Source organism: Mirounga leonina, unplaced genomic scaffold, assembly GCF_011800145.1.
Source record: "Mirounga leonina isolate KUSES-001 unplaced genomic scaffold, KU_Mleo_1.0 Mir_126, whole genome shotgun sequence".
Classification (NCBI taxonomy): Eukaryota; Metazoa; Chordata; class Mammalia; order Carnivora; family Phocidae; genus Mirounga; species Mirounga leonina.
Window position 1 is genome coordinate 24,611,904 of NW_023270314.1, and position 13,715 is coordinate 24,625,618.

Consider the following 13,715-nt stretch of genomic DNA (forward strand, 5'->3'; position numbering starts at 1 on the left):
TCAATTTTCTGAGAAAATTAAATAAACATTTCTAAGAGTTCACAGTTAGGAGAGCCAAGATTATAATCTAAGTTTTCTAGCTTTTATGTTAATGACATTACAACATATTACAACACACCTACTCAAAAATACTACAAGTAGGCATTGTCATGCTTACCACAACCCTCCCATTGTTCTTTGTATTTATGGCCATTATGATGGTCATAGTTTTGTTTTGTTCTGTTTAATAAGCTTTATTTTTTTGGAACAGTTTTAGATTTACAGAAAGATTGAGAAACTAAACTCCATACTTTTATTCAGATTTATTTAGTTTTCACCCAATGTCCTTTTCCTATTCTGGGATCTTATCCAGGATATCACATTATATCTAGTTTTCATGTCTCCTTAGCCTCCTCTTGGTTGTGACAGTTGTTTGTTTTTTTTTTTAAGATTTTATTTATTTACTTGACAGAGAGAGAGACACAGTGAGAGGGGGAACACAAGCAGGGGGGGGGGGGAGAGGGAGAAGCAGGCTTCCCGCTGAGCAGGGAGCCCGATGCGGGTCTTGATCCCAGGACCCCAGGACCATGACCTGAGCCGAAGGTAGATGCCGAACAACTGAGCTACCCAGGTGCCCCAGTTGTGACAGTTTTTTAGACTTTCTTTGTTTTTTGTTTTTTTCTTTGTTAAGATTTTATTTTAGGGGCGCCTGGGTGGCTGAGTCAGTTAAATGTCTCCCTTTGGCTCAGGTCATGATCCCAGGGTCCTGGGATGGAGCCTGCATCAGGCTCCTTGCTCAGTGGGAAGCCTGCTTCTCCCTCTGCCTGCCATTCCCCATGCTTGTGCTCTCTCTCTCTCTATGTCAAATGGATGAATAAAATCTAAAAAAAAAAAAAAAAAAGATTTCACTTTAAAGTCATCTCTACACCCAATGTGGGGCTCAAACTCACAACCCCAAGATCATGAGTCACATGCTCTACTGATTGAGCCAGCCCGGCGCCCCTAGACTTTCTTTTTGATAATCTTGATAATTTTGAGAAGTACTAGTTGGTATTTTGTAAAATGTTCCTCTATTGGGATTTGTTTTTCTTGTGATCATAGTTTTTTTTTAAAGTTTTTTTTATTTATTTAAGTAATCTCTACACCCCATGTGGGACTTGAACTCATGACCCTGAGATCAAGAATCACATGCTCTTCTGACTGAGCCAACCAGGTACCCCGATCATAGGTTTATTTTTGATTTAACATAATCCTAGGCTTGTCAGCATATGTTTGTAAATTCTTTTCATGTGACATTATCCATTTCTAATAATTTATGGCATCATAAATATCTTTTTTTTTTTTTAAGATTTTTATTTATTTACTTGAGAGAGAGAGCACACACCAGTGGTGGGGGGAGGGGTTGAGGGAGAAGCAGACTCCCTGCTGAACAGGTAGGCCAACGCAGGGCTCAATCCCAGGACCCTGAGATCACGACCTGAGCCAAAGGCAGACGACGCTTAACTGACCGAGCCACCCAGGTGCCCCTTGTTTTGTTTTTTAAATATCGTTTTTAATGGCTGAAAATCCCTACTCTTTTATTTAAAATCTGTGAGGTCTTGCACACATTTCTAAACTTCTCTGAGCCCTTGGTTTCCTCCTCCGTAAGTGGTGCTCACAGGATTGTCATGAAAAAGGCAAGTAGCCTACTTGGGCAGAGGCAACACATAATAAAAGTTTTTATTTTTTTTTTTTCTTAAAGATTTTATTTATTGGGCATGCCTGGGTGGCTCAGTCGGTTAAGCGGCTGCCTCCGGCTCAGGTCATGATCTCAGGGTCCTGGGATCGAGACCTGCATCGGGCTCCCTGCTCAGCGGGAGGCCTGCTTCTTCCTCTCCCTCTGCCCCCTGCTCATGATCTAGCTCTCTCTCACACTCTCTCTCTCAAATACATAAATAAAATCTTAAAAAAAAAAAAAAAAAGAAGATTATTCAGAGCCTGGTGTTTAAGACTGGGGGGAAAATAGGTGGCCAAGAGGCAATTGCAATAGTTGGGGCCTGCAACCTCAATGGGACTGGAGAACTGACTGGATATGGGTGGGGGGGACGAGTTGGGGTCACAGAGCAGACAGAACACCTTCCTTGTGGGGATCCTCTAGGACCAAGAGAAACTTAGTGCAGGGTGGCTCAGTCAGAAGAGCATTTGACTCTTGATCTCAGAGTCATGAGTTTGAGCCCCACATTGGGTGTAGAGATTACCAAAAGAGAGAGAGAGAAAGGGACTTGGTGCTCTTGAGAGCCAGGGAAGAGGGGAAGGCAGCCCTCTCGGTGAAGGCAGCAGCTTGGATTTCGATGTGTTTAGTTTCAGGTGGTGACTGCCTGTTCCCGTGATGATGTCTTGTAAAGAATTAGAGTTCTGAAGGAAAGTGAAGTCTCAGGGCTTGAGAGTGGACAGGCTCTGCAGAGGCTAATGCTGGAACAACCAACATGGAAAGGGACGAGAGATCATCTCAACATTCAGTCACAACTGTTCCCATTTACAGTGTCCACTGAGGACAGGTGCTGCACAAGACCTGTCACCATTTCTTGTTTACCCTGAATAAACTCTGCAAGCAGGGTAGGTATTTTTACCCATATTTTATACATGATAAAACAGATTGCTAGGGTTAAGTAACTTGCTCAAAGACACAGGGCTCGTTGGTCACTGACCAGGAATCAATCCTGTTGTAGTGAAGTCAAAGCCTTCCCATTGCTCTACTGGAGTTAGACCAGAGGGCCTCAACCCCCTGATTTAGCAAATGAGAAACCTGAGGCCTAGAAAGAAAATGTAACTTCCCCAAGAGCAGTCAGTTAGAAACTAAACGGGGAGGGGAGGGTGGGCACGCCTGGCCAGCTCAATTGGAGGAGCATGGGACTTGATCTTGAGGTCAGGAGTTCAAGCCCCACATTGGGTATAGATATTACTTAAAAACAAAAAAACAGGGCGCCTGGGTGGCTCAGATGGTTAAGCGTCGGCCTGCGGCTCAGGTCATGATCCCAGCGTCCTGGGATTGAGTCCCGCATCGGGCTCCCTGCTCCTTGGGAGCCTGCTTCTCCCTCTGCTTCTCTCTCTGTCTCTCATGAATAAATAAATAAAATCTTAAAAAAAAATAAAAACAAACAAACAAACAAAAACACTTAAAAAAAAAAAAAGAAACTGAACTAGGGCTATAAGCCAGGTACCCAGAGTGAAATGTCCCTGTGGGGCACCCAGTATGAAAGGGGTCTGGGGTGGGAAAGAAAAGCCGGTAGAGAAGAACAAAAAGAAATGAAGGAAGAACTTCTCAGTAGGACTCACAAGGCCTTGCCTACAGTTCTACACAGAACCTCTCCTCTCTCTCCTCCACACAGCCTATGCTTCTGCTACCCAGGTTCCTTGCAGCTTCGGCCCGCACCATGGGACACTACACCTACTGCCCCAGCCACTCCTGGAAAACTGCTCATTGAAAACCCAAGCTTCCTGTGCTCTGTGAGGCCTTCCCACTCAGCCTCAGGACCCTGGGCAGGCCCCCCACAAGGGCACCTGCAGAGCAGCGATTTCATCTTTCCCCAATGACCGCCTTGTGATCCCACCCAAAGAAGGCTTATGGTAGAGAAGGAAAAGAAGAGAGACAGGAGGAGCCCAGGATCACATGAAGTGGGGAAGGCCCAAGGACATGGAGATAAAGCTGACTTTACCTCTTTCCTATGCATACCCACCCCTTAGTCCCTGGTCAGGACTGCAGTGTACTGGATGCCCACAGAAGGATCCAGGCATTCGGCAAATAGGAAAGGCAGTGAGTGGTGAGGCAGAGCAGCCGGGCATCCGATCAGCCCCTTTATGTTTGCACGTACATAGATTATACATAAGCTGCACATTTACAGGTGAGACATGGTACAGGAGGATTCCTGGAACAAGGGCCTTGCTGAATGCTGAAGGAGCAGACATTCGGCTGAGGCCTACAAAGGGGAATGGCAGTGGGGAGGAGTTGAGAGGCAGTCTTCTGGGCAGAGAGGTGGGCAGCCATGGGCACAGCTCTCTGGGGAGGGGCAGGCCTCCTGAGGTTGGGCCAGGGCGGCCAGGCGCCGCTGTACACACCCCGCCGTCAGCCGCGCTTCTGGGTCTGCATCCCAGCAGTCCTCTAGCAGCTCTCTCAGGCCGCCAGGGTCCTGGGAAGAATGGGAAGCAGGCTTAATCCTGGGATCCTCAGTGGCTCCCTGAGTAGCCCCAGAGTTGAAAGGTGTCCACCACTACCCTGTTTTCAACACTCCTCTTCTGATCCTCCCTGGGGCCTCCCTCCCTTCCCCCTCCCTGCAATCCAGCCCTCTGCATCTTGCCCCCAATGAGACAGTTCTTTGGGTGTCTTCCAGAGGGTCCCCCTTTTCCTCTGAGGAGCTAATTCAGGTTAATGACTTCACATGCTGATGGGAACTTACTCTCCTTCCTTTCAGGCAACCAGGGTCTTAGGCAAACAATGTTTAACCCAACAGATACTTGTGCAGTGGAGATTTCAGACCAGGTAGCAGGGAAAGGGGCTTCCTGTTAGGAAACTAATTATACAGATCCTGAAATTTCACTGTTTGGCCACTTTTTTAACCCTTTATACTCAGGACTGGCTTTTCTTGGGTCATGGCAGAAACACAGATGTGTGGGACAGGGTGAGGAATTACCGGACTGAATGTTGGGCTCCACTGTACCAGGAGAGGAGCCATCTTGGGAGCAAAGCTCAGGGCAGAAGCAAGGCTAAGGAGGGCTTCCTGGAGGAGGAGACTGAGAAATAGGGCTAACCAATGGTGGGGAGGAGAGAGACAGACCAGGCAAGTCTGAGCAGGAGGAAGGTGTCTGTCTCAGGAATGGGCTGTGAGACTTATGGTAGAAGGGGATGAGCTGAGGTGCAGAGGAAGTTTGCCCAGCTCCAGCTGAACACGAGACAAGAGTGGTGGCAGATGAGAGGAGGACAGAAGCAGATGGGCTGGTCCCAGTAGGCAAGTCCTTGAAGCCATGTCCACACTTTCCAGGTCCCCAGCCCACTAGCAGGTGGCCTCTTACTGTGGTGAAGCAGTGCCAGGTGGATGGGATGTAGGGGCGCCTTCTCTCCTCTACAGCCAAGGTCCACAGCTCACAGGTGGTGGGAGTGCTGCCCAGTTCTGCCTCATAGGCCAGTTGGAAGGGTGGTGGTCTGCTGTCTGGGGAAAGGCACGTGGGGCTAGGTGTCAACTTGCCCTGGGGTGCCTCCTTGTGGAAAGGCCAAGAGGGAGAAGGGCAGAACTTCCTGGGTCAGGAGGTAGGTGCATCTAGAATGGGTGGGTGAGTTATGGCGGGGGGGAGAGGGGGCACTGTCGCACCCATCCTTACCAGGCCACAAATCTGGGCAGCGGCTCAGGATCTCCCATAGGAGCAGAGCCAGAGAGTACACATCGGCTTGTCGGAGGGCCGTGCCCCAGTCCTGTAGGTCCAGAGTCTTGTCCAAGAGCTCTGGCGCCATGTATCTCTGGGTGCCAGCCTGGAGAGAAAGGCGTGGAGCGCCAAGAACCATCTCCCGGGCAAGCCTCACTGCAACGTTGGTCCATGCAACTTCCCCCCAACTAGAGTCTGCAATGTCCCAAACGCTATAGGTACTGCTGCACTGTTGTCACAGCAAAAGGCCCATCTCCATCAGCAACACTGCCGTCATCCTGGGCTTCACCCTTATCCAGAGTACTCACCTCCATGATGGCAGCTGGGCCTCGGGGTTGAGTAGGGGCCCACGTGGGAGGCTGGGTGAGGCCAGGGAGCACCAAGGCAAGGCCCAGGTCTCCAATGGCACACGACCCATCCTCCCGAATGAGCACATTCTGGCTGCTCAGATCTCGGTGGGCGATACCTGGTTTATATTGGCCTGTGAGAGAAGCCAAGGTTGAAGGGGCATGGATCCTCTTCCTTTCTCTTTGGACCCAATTCTTCCCCTCCGAGCTAAGGGAGAATCAGAAACATAGCAGTGTGGTTCCTGATTCCCATGGCTTCCTACTTCCAGCTCACCCACCATCCTGCCAGCGCTCCTCATGGAGAAATGCCAGGCCCTGCACCAGAGACAGTGCCATCCGCATGGAACTTCCCCAGTCACTGGTGTGCTGGGTCAAGTAGTGGCACAGGGAGCCCTGGGGAGCAGCAGAGAAAAGAGGAGGACACATAAGCTGGAGGTGGCTGATCCACCCCAGGGAGCAGAGATCAATCTACAGACTTCCCCCTGCATCTCCCAGCAGACGACCTACTGATCCATCCAGGCCAAGACAAGAGCAGGGGAGAAATGAGAACATGCATCTGTCAGATTGATGGGAAAAATAGTAACCCTAGCTCAAGTGTCTGAGTGCTTACTGTGTGCCAGGCCTCCTGAAATCCTCACAACCCTAGGAGACATGTACTCCTGTCACTCCTCTTTTATAGACGAGGAGCTTGAAAGAAAACTAAGTAAACCTGCTGGAAGTCACTTGGTGAGAAACAAGTAGAGCTTGAATCCCAGCAGTCTGACTCTAGGGTCACTCACTAGTAACTACCTTATCCTGCCTAGGGACTTGAGACAACAACAGAAGCAGAAGAGGCAAGGTGAGCTCAGTGTGGTGAACCACCTGGCCTGTGGTGTCAGGCCTGGGTGGGAGAGCAGGCCCCTGGGGAGAGCTGCTGGCAAGGAGAGTGAAAGGTGGGTAGCAAGTGGAAACTGGGAGGGGAAGGAGCATTAGCATCCCTCACTCAACAAACATTACTGAGCACCTTTAGTGTGCCAGGGAAGTTCAACAAACAAACCAACCCAAGAAAGCAGAGATTTTTGAGCTAGGCATTAAGGCACATGGTCAAAGAGGGGACTTCTCCGAATTCAAGATTTCAGAGGGAGAGGACCGCAAGGGCTAATAAAGTCCCAAGTCCTTAGGTGGCCCACAAGGGTAGGTGTGGTCTGGTCCCTGCCTACCTTGTCCTCTTCATCCTTCCTGTTCATGATCCTCCCCTCCAGTCACATATCCTTATTCTTCTCTCATGGTACCTCCTCTCTCAGCACTCAACACGCTTGACATTTGGCGCTTATTTTTGTGTTTACCTGATTCACTTTTGTCTCCCCCACTACTCTATAAAATCTACAAAGGCGGGGAAGAGGCTGTTTGTCTTAGCACAGGAGGTATGGCATATGGTCCATAAATACTTGTTGAATGAGTGTGTAAATGGTTTGGAGGGCTGTGCCTGGAGGTATTTCCTTAAGGTTGGGAATATGAATAGTTTTGATTTCTCCTTCCCTATGTTTCATGAGTTAAAAATATTAGCAAGTATTTCTTGTCTAATAAAAAACCAAGAAAACAACAAAAAATCATTTCTAATGTTCTAGAGTAGAGGAAATCTGAAGCAGAAGAATAAACACGAGCAGGGCCCCGCTGCCACCCAGCGCGGCACCCACATACACACATGGGCAAAGACATACAGATGTCCCTCCATCCTCACCTTCGGGTGCAGTTCCAGTACCAGCAGGGGCCCACAGGGCAGGGGGCCAGGGCCCCCTCTGCTGGCGGTGATAAAGCGGACAATGTGGTCGTGCTGTAGGCCTGGCAGTTCGTACACCGCTCTCTCAGCTTGGAACTGGGCCACAGCCCTCCGGGAGAAGGCCTTGATGGCTACCAGTTTGCCTTGCAGCCGCCCAGCCCACACCACTGTGTGACCTCCTTCCCAGATTACCTGGTGGGAACACAGTGCTGGGTGGGAACCTCTGCTGGTATCAGGACCAGGCTTCCTCCCCAGCACACCCTTTGGGAGGGATTGTAGGGCACCCCCCCCCCCCCAGGGCACCTGGGAGAAACGCAGCTCGGGCAGCTCGGGCAGCTCGGGCAGCTCAGCACTCCAGTCCCTGCCTGAGTCTGGCTCTGGCTCTGGCTCTGGCTCTGGCTCTGGCCCACCTTGTACTCTGCAGGCCTTTCGCTGTAGCAGGGCTGGGGCAGAAGAGCCCTCGGGTCAGGGTGCATAGGCATGGAGACTGGGAAAAGGGCTTTGTGGGAGGTAAGGGGCTCAGGCTGTAGAGATCTCAGAACCATGGGGTCAGGGGAACCCGGAGAGGGGTCAGAGCTTTGGGGCAGTGACTTGGAGTCACAAGGGAGGGATGAAGTCGATTAGTACCCAAGATGATGCTGCCCAGCAGCAGCAGGAGGAGGAAGAATAGCCCCAGCAGCACCAGTGCCATCCAGATGGACTCGCCTGGACAGTAAGGTAAGAATGCAGCCTGGATGAGCCCTGCCCCAAATCCACTCTGCTCCTCTCCCCCTCCTCAGAGAACTTACTTCTGGACCCACCCCCACATTGGTCACAAGCCCCTTATCTCCCAGTCACCAAGGCAACCAACTTCTCAAGGCCAGGAGGAGGACAACTTGGGATGGCGGTAGGGTGAGAACTGGCCCTGATTCTACCTCTCACCCTAACCTGGGCCCCAGCCCCCACCAGGCCCCAGCACCCTGCATGGCTACCTGGGACAGGTGGGGGACCCTGGGAGCCAGAAGTCCCAGGGCTCCCTGGAGGAGGCAGATGGCTGTAATTGGCATTGCAGAAGTCAGTGCCACAGGAGCAGGTGAAGAGAGTGGACCTGGGGCTGGGGTGGGCTCGGGGGCTCAGGTCACAGTGGGGGGACTCACAGTCTGGCTCATCACTGTCTCGGCATCCTGATGGGGTGGGATTAGAAGAGGAGAGAAAGGGCGAAAGGGACAGAGAGAGAGGGCAAGCGAGCATAATAGAGTCTAGGAACAGAGAGGATAACCCCCTTCTCTATCAGAGGCAACCCCTCCATCTCATACAGGCTTTTCTTGCCCTCCACACATTCCATTTCTCCTCCTCTCCCGCTGCTGTCACCCCCAGCCCAGGATGTACCTGTCTCCCACCCTAGCTACTACCTGCTATATACTTGGCCATTCACCTTGCATCTCCACCTGTGCCTGGTCTTGGGTCAGGTTCCAGATCCCAAAACAGCAGCGGCTGTAGAGGCAGCGGATAACCCTGGGGGGCCCTGGTCCTGCATCTAGCAGCTTCCCCAGTGTCTTTGTGCTTCCCCGCACTCCAGGGGCCTCAAAGAACACACAGGTCCGCCTGTTTGGGGGTGCTGTGGCCCAGGGTGGGGAGAGGGGAGGGTTCAAGATGGGCATGAATGCAGGGGCCAAAGCAGCAGCCAAAAGGAGAGACGCAACCTGTTTCATACCCTAGGGCCAGCACAGTAAACCCAGAGGAGGAAACAGGGTCAGCAGAGGTCTGGAACCTGACCTCACCGTGGGGACACATGGCTCTACTTTTTGCCCTCACTTACCCACCCCACTCACGCTTTCAAGGGTGTGGCTGCTGCTTCCAGTGCCCCTTTCCCTCCGTGGGTGAGTGAAAAGGCCCTGCCCCTCCCTGTAGACACTTACCGCGCACAGCTGTGGGAAGTGGTACCCAAAGGCCCAGAGTCCCCAGCATCATGCCGGAGGGGGCGCGCAGCACTAGGAGGGGAGCATGAGCCAGCACAGCTGCCCTGGCCAGAGCTTCCTTCAGAGACAGGGCGCTGTGGGGCTTCTGATCCCTCAGTCCCCAACCCCGCCCCCTCCCTCTTCCCAGTCTCTGTGGGGGAGATGGCTGCTGTGGGGGAGAGGGTGGGTGTAGGGAAAAGCAAGGAGAGGGAGGAGCAGAGAACCGAGCTCATATCCTCTGCAGCTGCCTCCTCTTTGCTCTGCAAAGTGGGAGGAGGGGTCTTAGAGGCCCAGCTGAGAACCCTATGATGCCTAACTTCAAGCCTCTGCCCTTTGCGGACCCTGGAAGAAAGTGCTGGAGCCTGTCAGCCCTTCCTAGGCTGGAAACCAGAGTGAGGTCAACGGAGCCATTCAGCTGTGCCCAATATCCTTTCTTTTCAGGGCTCAGATCTGCAGCTCTCTGGGCAAAGAGAGGCTTCATAAACCATACTAAAGTTGACCTCAGTTTCCAAACTCCAGAATCAGAAAAGAGTCATATAAAATTTCTCAGAGTTTAAAAAAGTCACATTGAAAATGGGTATAATGGTAAATTTTATGTTACCAAAATTTAAAAAATCATCTTGAGTCATACACTGAAAAAAATCACTGAGAAGGTAAAATAAAACAAAACAAAACAAAACAAAAAAACACTTTTATTGAGCACCTATGTGCTAGGGCACAGCTAGGGCTATGCATTTTACAGTCATCTCATCTCATTCTCCCATTGAGTTATTTATTATTATTTTCACTATACAGGTAAGAAAGCTGAGCTTAGGTAACTTGCCCAAGGTCACTCTGCTAGGAAATAGCAGAGCTAGGATTTGAACCTAGGTAAATCTGATTCCAAAGCCCAGGCCCTGTTCTTTATTCTATGATGCCTGAAAACAAAAAATTCAGTAATAAAAAATATTTCCATTTGATACAGTATTTGAATATTTGAATTTGGATTATTGAGAAAATATACACCATTACCTGCCAGCAGGCCGCTAACTAGAAAGGGAGGGTACAGTTCAAACTACCGCCACCAGAGGTCAGCAGACATAGGAGAAACTCAGGATGCTTCAAAGGGCAAAAGGGCCTCCTCTGATGACTAATATCCATAGTCCACCTTCTATATTTATTAAGCTGCAGGGACTGTATAATGTGAAGGCAGAGCTCAGGGTGTGCAGCGTGAATGGCAGCACGGAGATGGAAGAAGTCTACACTTGTGCTGCAATAGGAGACAGGAGTCCAGCTGCACCAGACTCCTCCCTAGAGTAAAGCATTTCAGTAATAGGTAATCATTTCCGTACCTGTGAGCAGTTGGCTCCCTTGAGAATTAAGAGTCAGAGGGGACTGGTTCCGTTTTCCTAGCCTTCTGTCCCCCTGGTGGTTGCCTAGAAACCCTTTCTGGGAACGGTCTGGCTTAGACCAGGACTGAGGGTATAGGTATTAACTGTCTAATTCTGGAGCCTTTCTCCTGGGGAGCCTGCATGAAGGAAGGAGAGAGTAAAAGCCCCCGGTACTTGTGAAGGAGCAGCCGGAGGAATGACCAGGGCCAGAGGCAGATGGATAGCTGCCCATCCCTCCCTGGGACCTTCTTGGAATCAGCAGGGCCCTGCCAGTGAGATGGAATGTTGTACTTAGTTACAGCTATTTTCCTGCTCCCAGATCAGTTAAGTCTGGAGGGTTGGAGGGCAGGTGGGGAGTTGAGGGTCAAATAGCTTCTTGTGTCTGGAGTGTTTCAGGAGACTACCTCCTCCAGAGGGGAGCAAAGTAAGGATGAGGCAGAAAGGCCACCTCCTCACCCAAAGCCTTGGGTGACTACTCCTCTCAAAGACAGAAACATCCCAGCCAGGTTTATAGGGTGAGGTGGTGATAGAAGGGGTAATAATCTGAATGCTGAGGGATTAGGAAGGTCCTGAGAAAGGACCCCAGCATAGAAACAGTTTCCCTGGATTCCACATACACAAAGATCTTTCTTCATCAGGATCCTGATTCAAGTCTGCAGTGGCCCAGTAAGTTACCTTTGACCCCCTGTCTACAGAGCTAACGTGAGTTGTTTATTCATTCAACTCAGAAAATATTAAGTCTCAGCCTTTCTTTTTTTATTGAAGTAATCTCTACACCCAGCGTGGTGCTCAAATTCATGACCCTGAGATCAAAAGTCACATACTCTTCCAACTGAGCCAGCCAGGTGCCCCAAGGTCTCCGTCTTAAAATGGAATTTCAGTAGGTGCTGGGCCTACAAAGAGATGCGTGTTTCCTGTCCTCCAGGATCTCATAGTCCAGAAAGGCAGGAAGATATATCAACAAGTAACCAGAAAATTATGGGTCAGACCAAGGGGTATGAGCAAGGAGCTCTATAAGCAGAAAGATCAAATAAGCTAATTCTGTACAGGGCATAGAAGAAAAGTACCTAGAGGGTTTCAAAGAGAAAGGGACAAATTGTCTTGAAGGTAAACACACTGAAAACAAGTAAAAGGAGGGTGATGATTATAGGCAAAGGGAGCATCAAAAATAGTGTGTGTTGGGGGCAGGGGGGAGTGAGCAGGAGAAAGAGGTATGAGATATGAAGCAGAAAATCACCCTAGAGACAGAGTGGGACCAGACTGGAAAGGTTTTTCAGGTCTATTATCAAGGAGACTAGACTTTTCCTGAAAGTAAAAGATTTTAGGGAGGGATTTGGTGCCAATGTGGAAGATGGATGACTAGGGTTTGGGAAGACTAGAAGCAGAGAGATCAGTTATGAGACCTGAGCAGTAGCCATGGTGAGTACTAGGACAGTGGAAATAAAAAGGGAAAAAGTTGATACACATTGTATTGGTAATATTGACAGGATTGGTAATCAAATGAATGTGGGTATTTGAAAGTGAGAATTAAAAAGATGATTCTGAGGTTTCAAGTATAAATGATCAAGGGGTAGTAATACTGTTAAGTGAGATGGGGAACACAAAGGATCATTTCTCCTTCTTACATCTTGATTTTGAGTTATCTGTGGGACATCCAGATGAAAATGTCCCGTAAGCAGTCTGCCAGGTTGAGAAAAAAGGCAGGGCTTAAGATTTGGGATAGCTAAAGAGTGGATGCAACTTGTTTAAGGGGATGAAAGGTAGAGTAAGGGAAAGGACACAAGACAGGGACACCAACATTTAAGGGACAGAGGAAGAAGTGGCTATGAAGGAGAACCAGGAGTATCAGTCTCACACTCCAAGGGAATGAAGCTCTAAGATGTACATGGTTGCAAGAGGTCTAAGAGGCAAATGACTGAAAGACCACCGGAGCTGGCAACCAGATTGCAGATGTTCATAAGAAACAATTTCGTACATGATAGGTGCTGAACAAAGTGGCCTGAGGGGCTCACTAAAAGAAGACAAAAATTGTCAACTACTCTCACTAACTTTGGAAATGAAAAGAACTAGATCTGAAGCTTGAAGTGGAAGCAGAGGGACAGGGGGAGAGATTTCAACATGCTTATAGGAAGACGAAAGGGAACCCAGGAGAAACTGAAGATGAAAGGGGAAAATACTATCCAAATGAGGAAATGAGGTTAAGAGCACAGGTAGTAGGGCTGGCCTTGCAAAGGCCAACTTTCTCTCCCAAGAAAAGATAAGGAGGGGCGCCTGGGTGGCTCAGTCGTTAAGCATCTGCCTTCTGCTCAGATCAGGATCCCAGGGTCCTGGAATGGAGCCCAGCATCGGGCTCCCTGCTCAGCGGGATGCCTGCTTCTCCCTCTCCCACTCCGTTTGTGTTCCCTCTTTTGCTGTCAAATAAATAAATAAAATCTTAAAAAAAAAAGAAAAGATAAGGAGGTAAACTAGCATTGGTGAGTATACGGCTGTTTGTAGGGAGATAGGGAGAGGTGAGGGAAGTTTGAGGAAATTCATGCTTAAACGTTCTCTCCACGAAATAGGAAGTAAAGCATCTGTTAAAAAATGGGGTCAGGATTGGGAGCCCTGCAAGTAATGATCTCTCTCTCACTTACCAGACTATCAAGTATGTGGTGGCAGGACCGGTCTTATTTTTTATCCTCAACCTAGCTCAGCACCCGGGACATAGCAAGGGCCCAATAAATGTTTACTGAATGAATAGATGATATAGCTATTAAAGGCCCATTTAGGGCTACAAAACCAAAACCAAAACAAAAACAAAAACCCCAAAACACCCAACTCCCCCCCAAAAAATACCCTCCAATAAAGCCAAATGTTAAAATGTTATATTGCTAATGGCTAAATAAGGAAATCCAATGACTGAGTTTACCCATGGCTGAGTGATTGAAAA

General features: G+C 49.5%; 1 protein-coding gene across 1 annotated transcript; it reads right to left on the bottom strand.

Annotated features, from left to right (window-relative positions):
- Nucleotides 1-3,214: 3,214 nt before the first annotated feature.
- AMHR2 (anti-Mullerian hormone receptor type 2) lies at nucleotides 3,215-13,110 on the bottom strand. The gene is given in 10 exon segments (XM_035002549.1): nucleotides 3,215-3,959; nucleotides 3,961-4,145; nucleotides 5,026-5,162; nucleotides 5,332-5,479; nucleotides 5,682-5,854; nucleotides 5,999-6,113; nucleotides 7,441-7,922; nucleotides 8,107-8,184; nucleotides 8,451-8,642; nucleotides 8,894-13,110. Coding segments are annotated over 10 exon segments (1,911 nt in total). The 5' UTR covers nucleotides 9,171-13,110; the 3' UTR covers nucleotides 3,215-3,835.
- Between the last annotated feature and the right edge of the window lie 605 nt (nucleotides 13,111-13,715).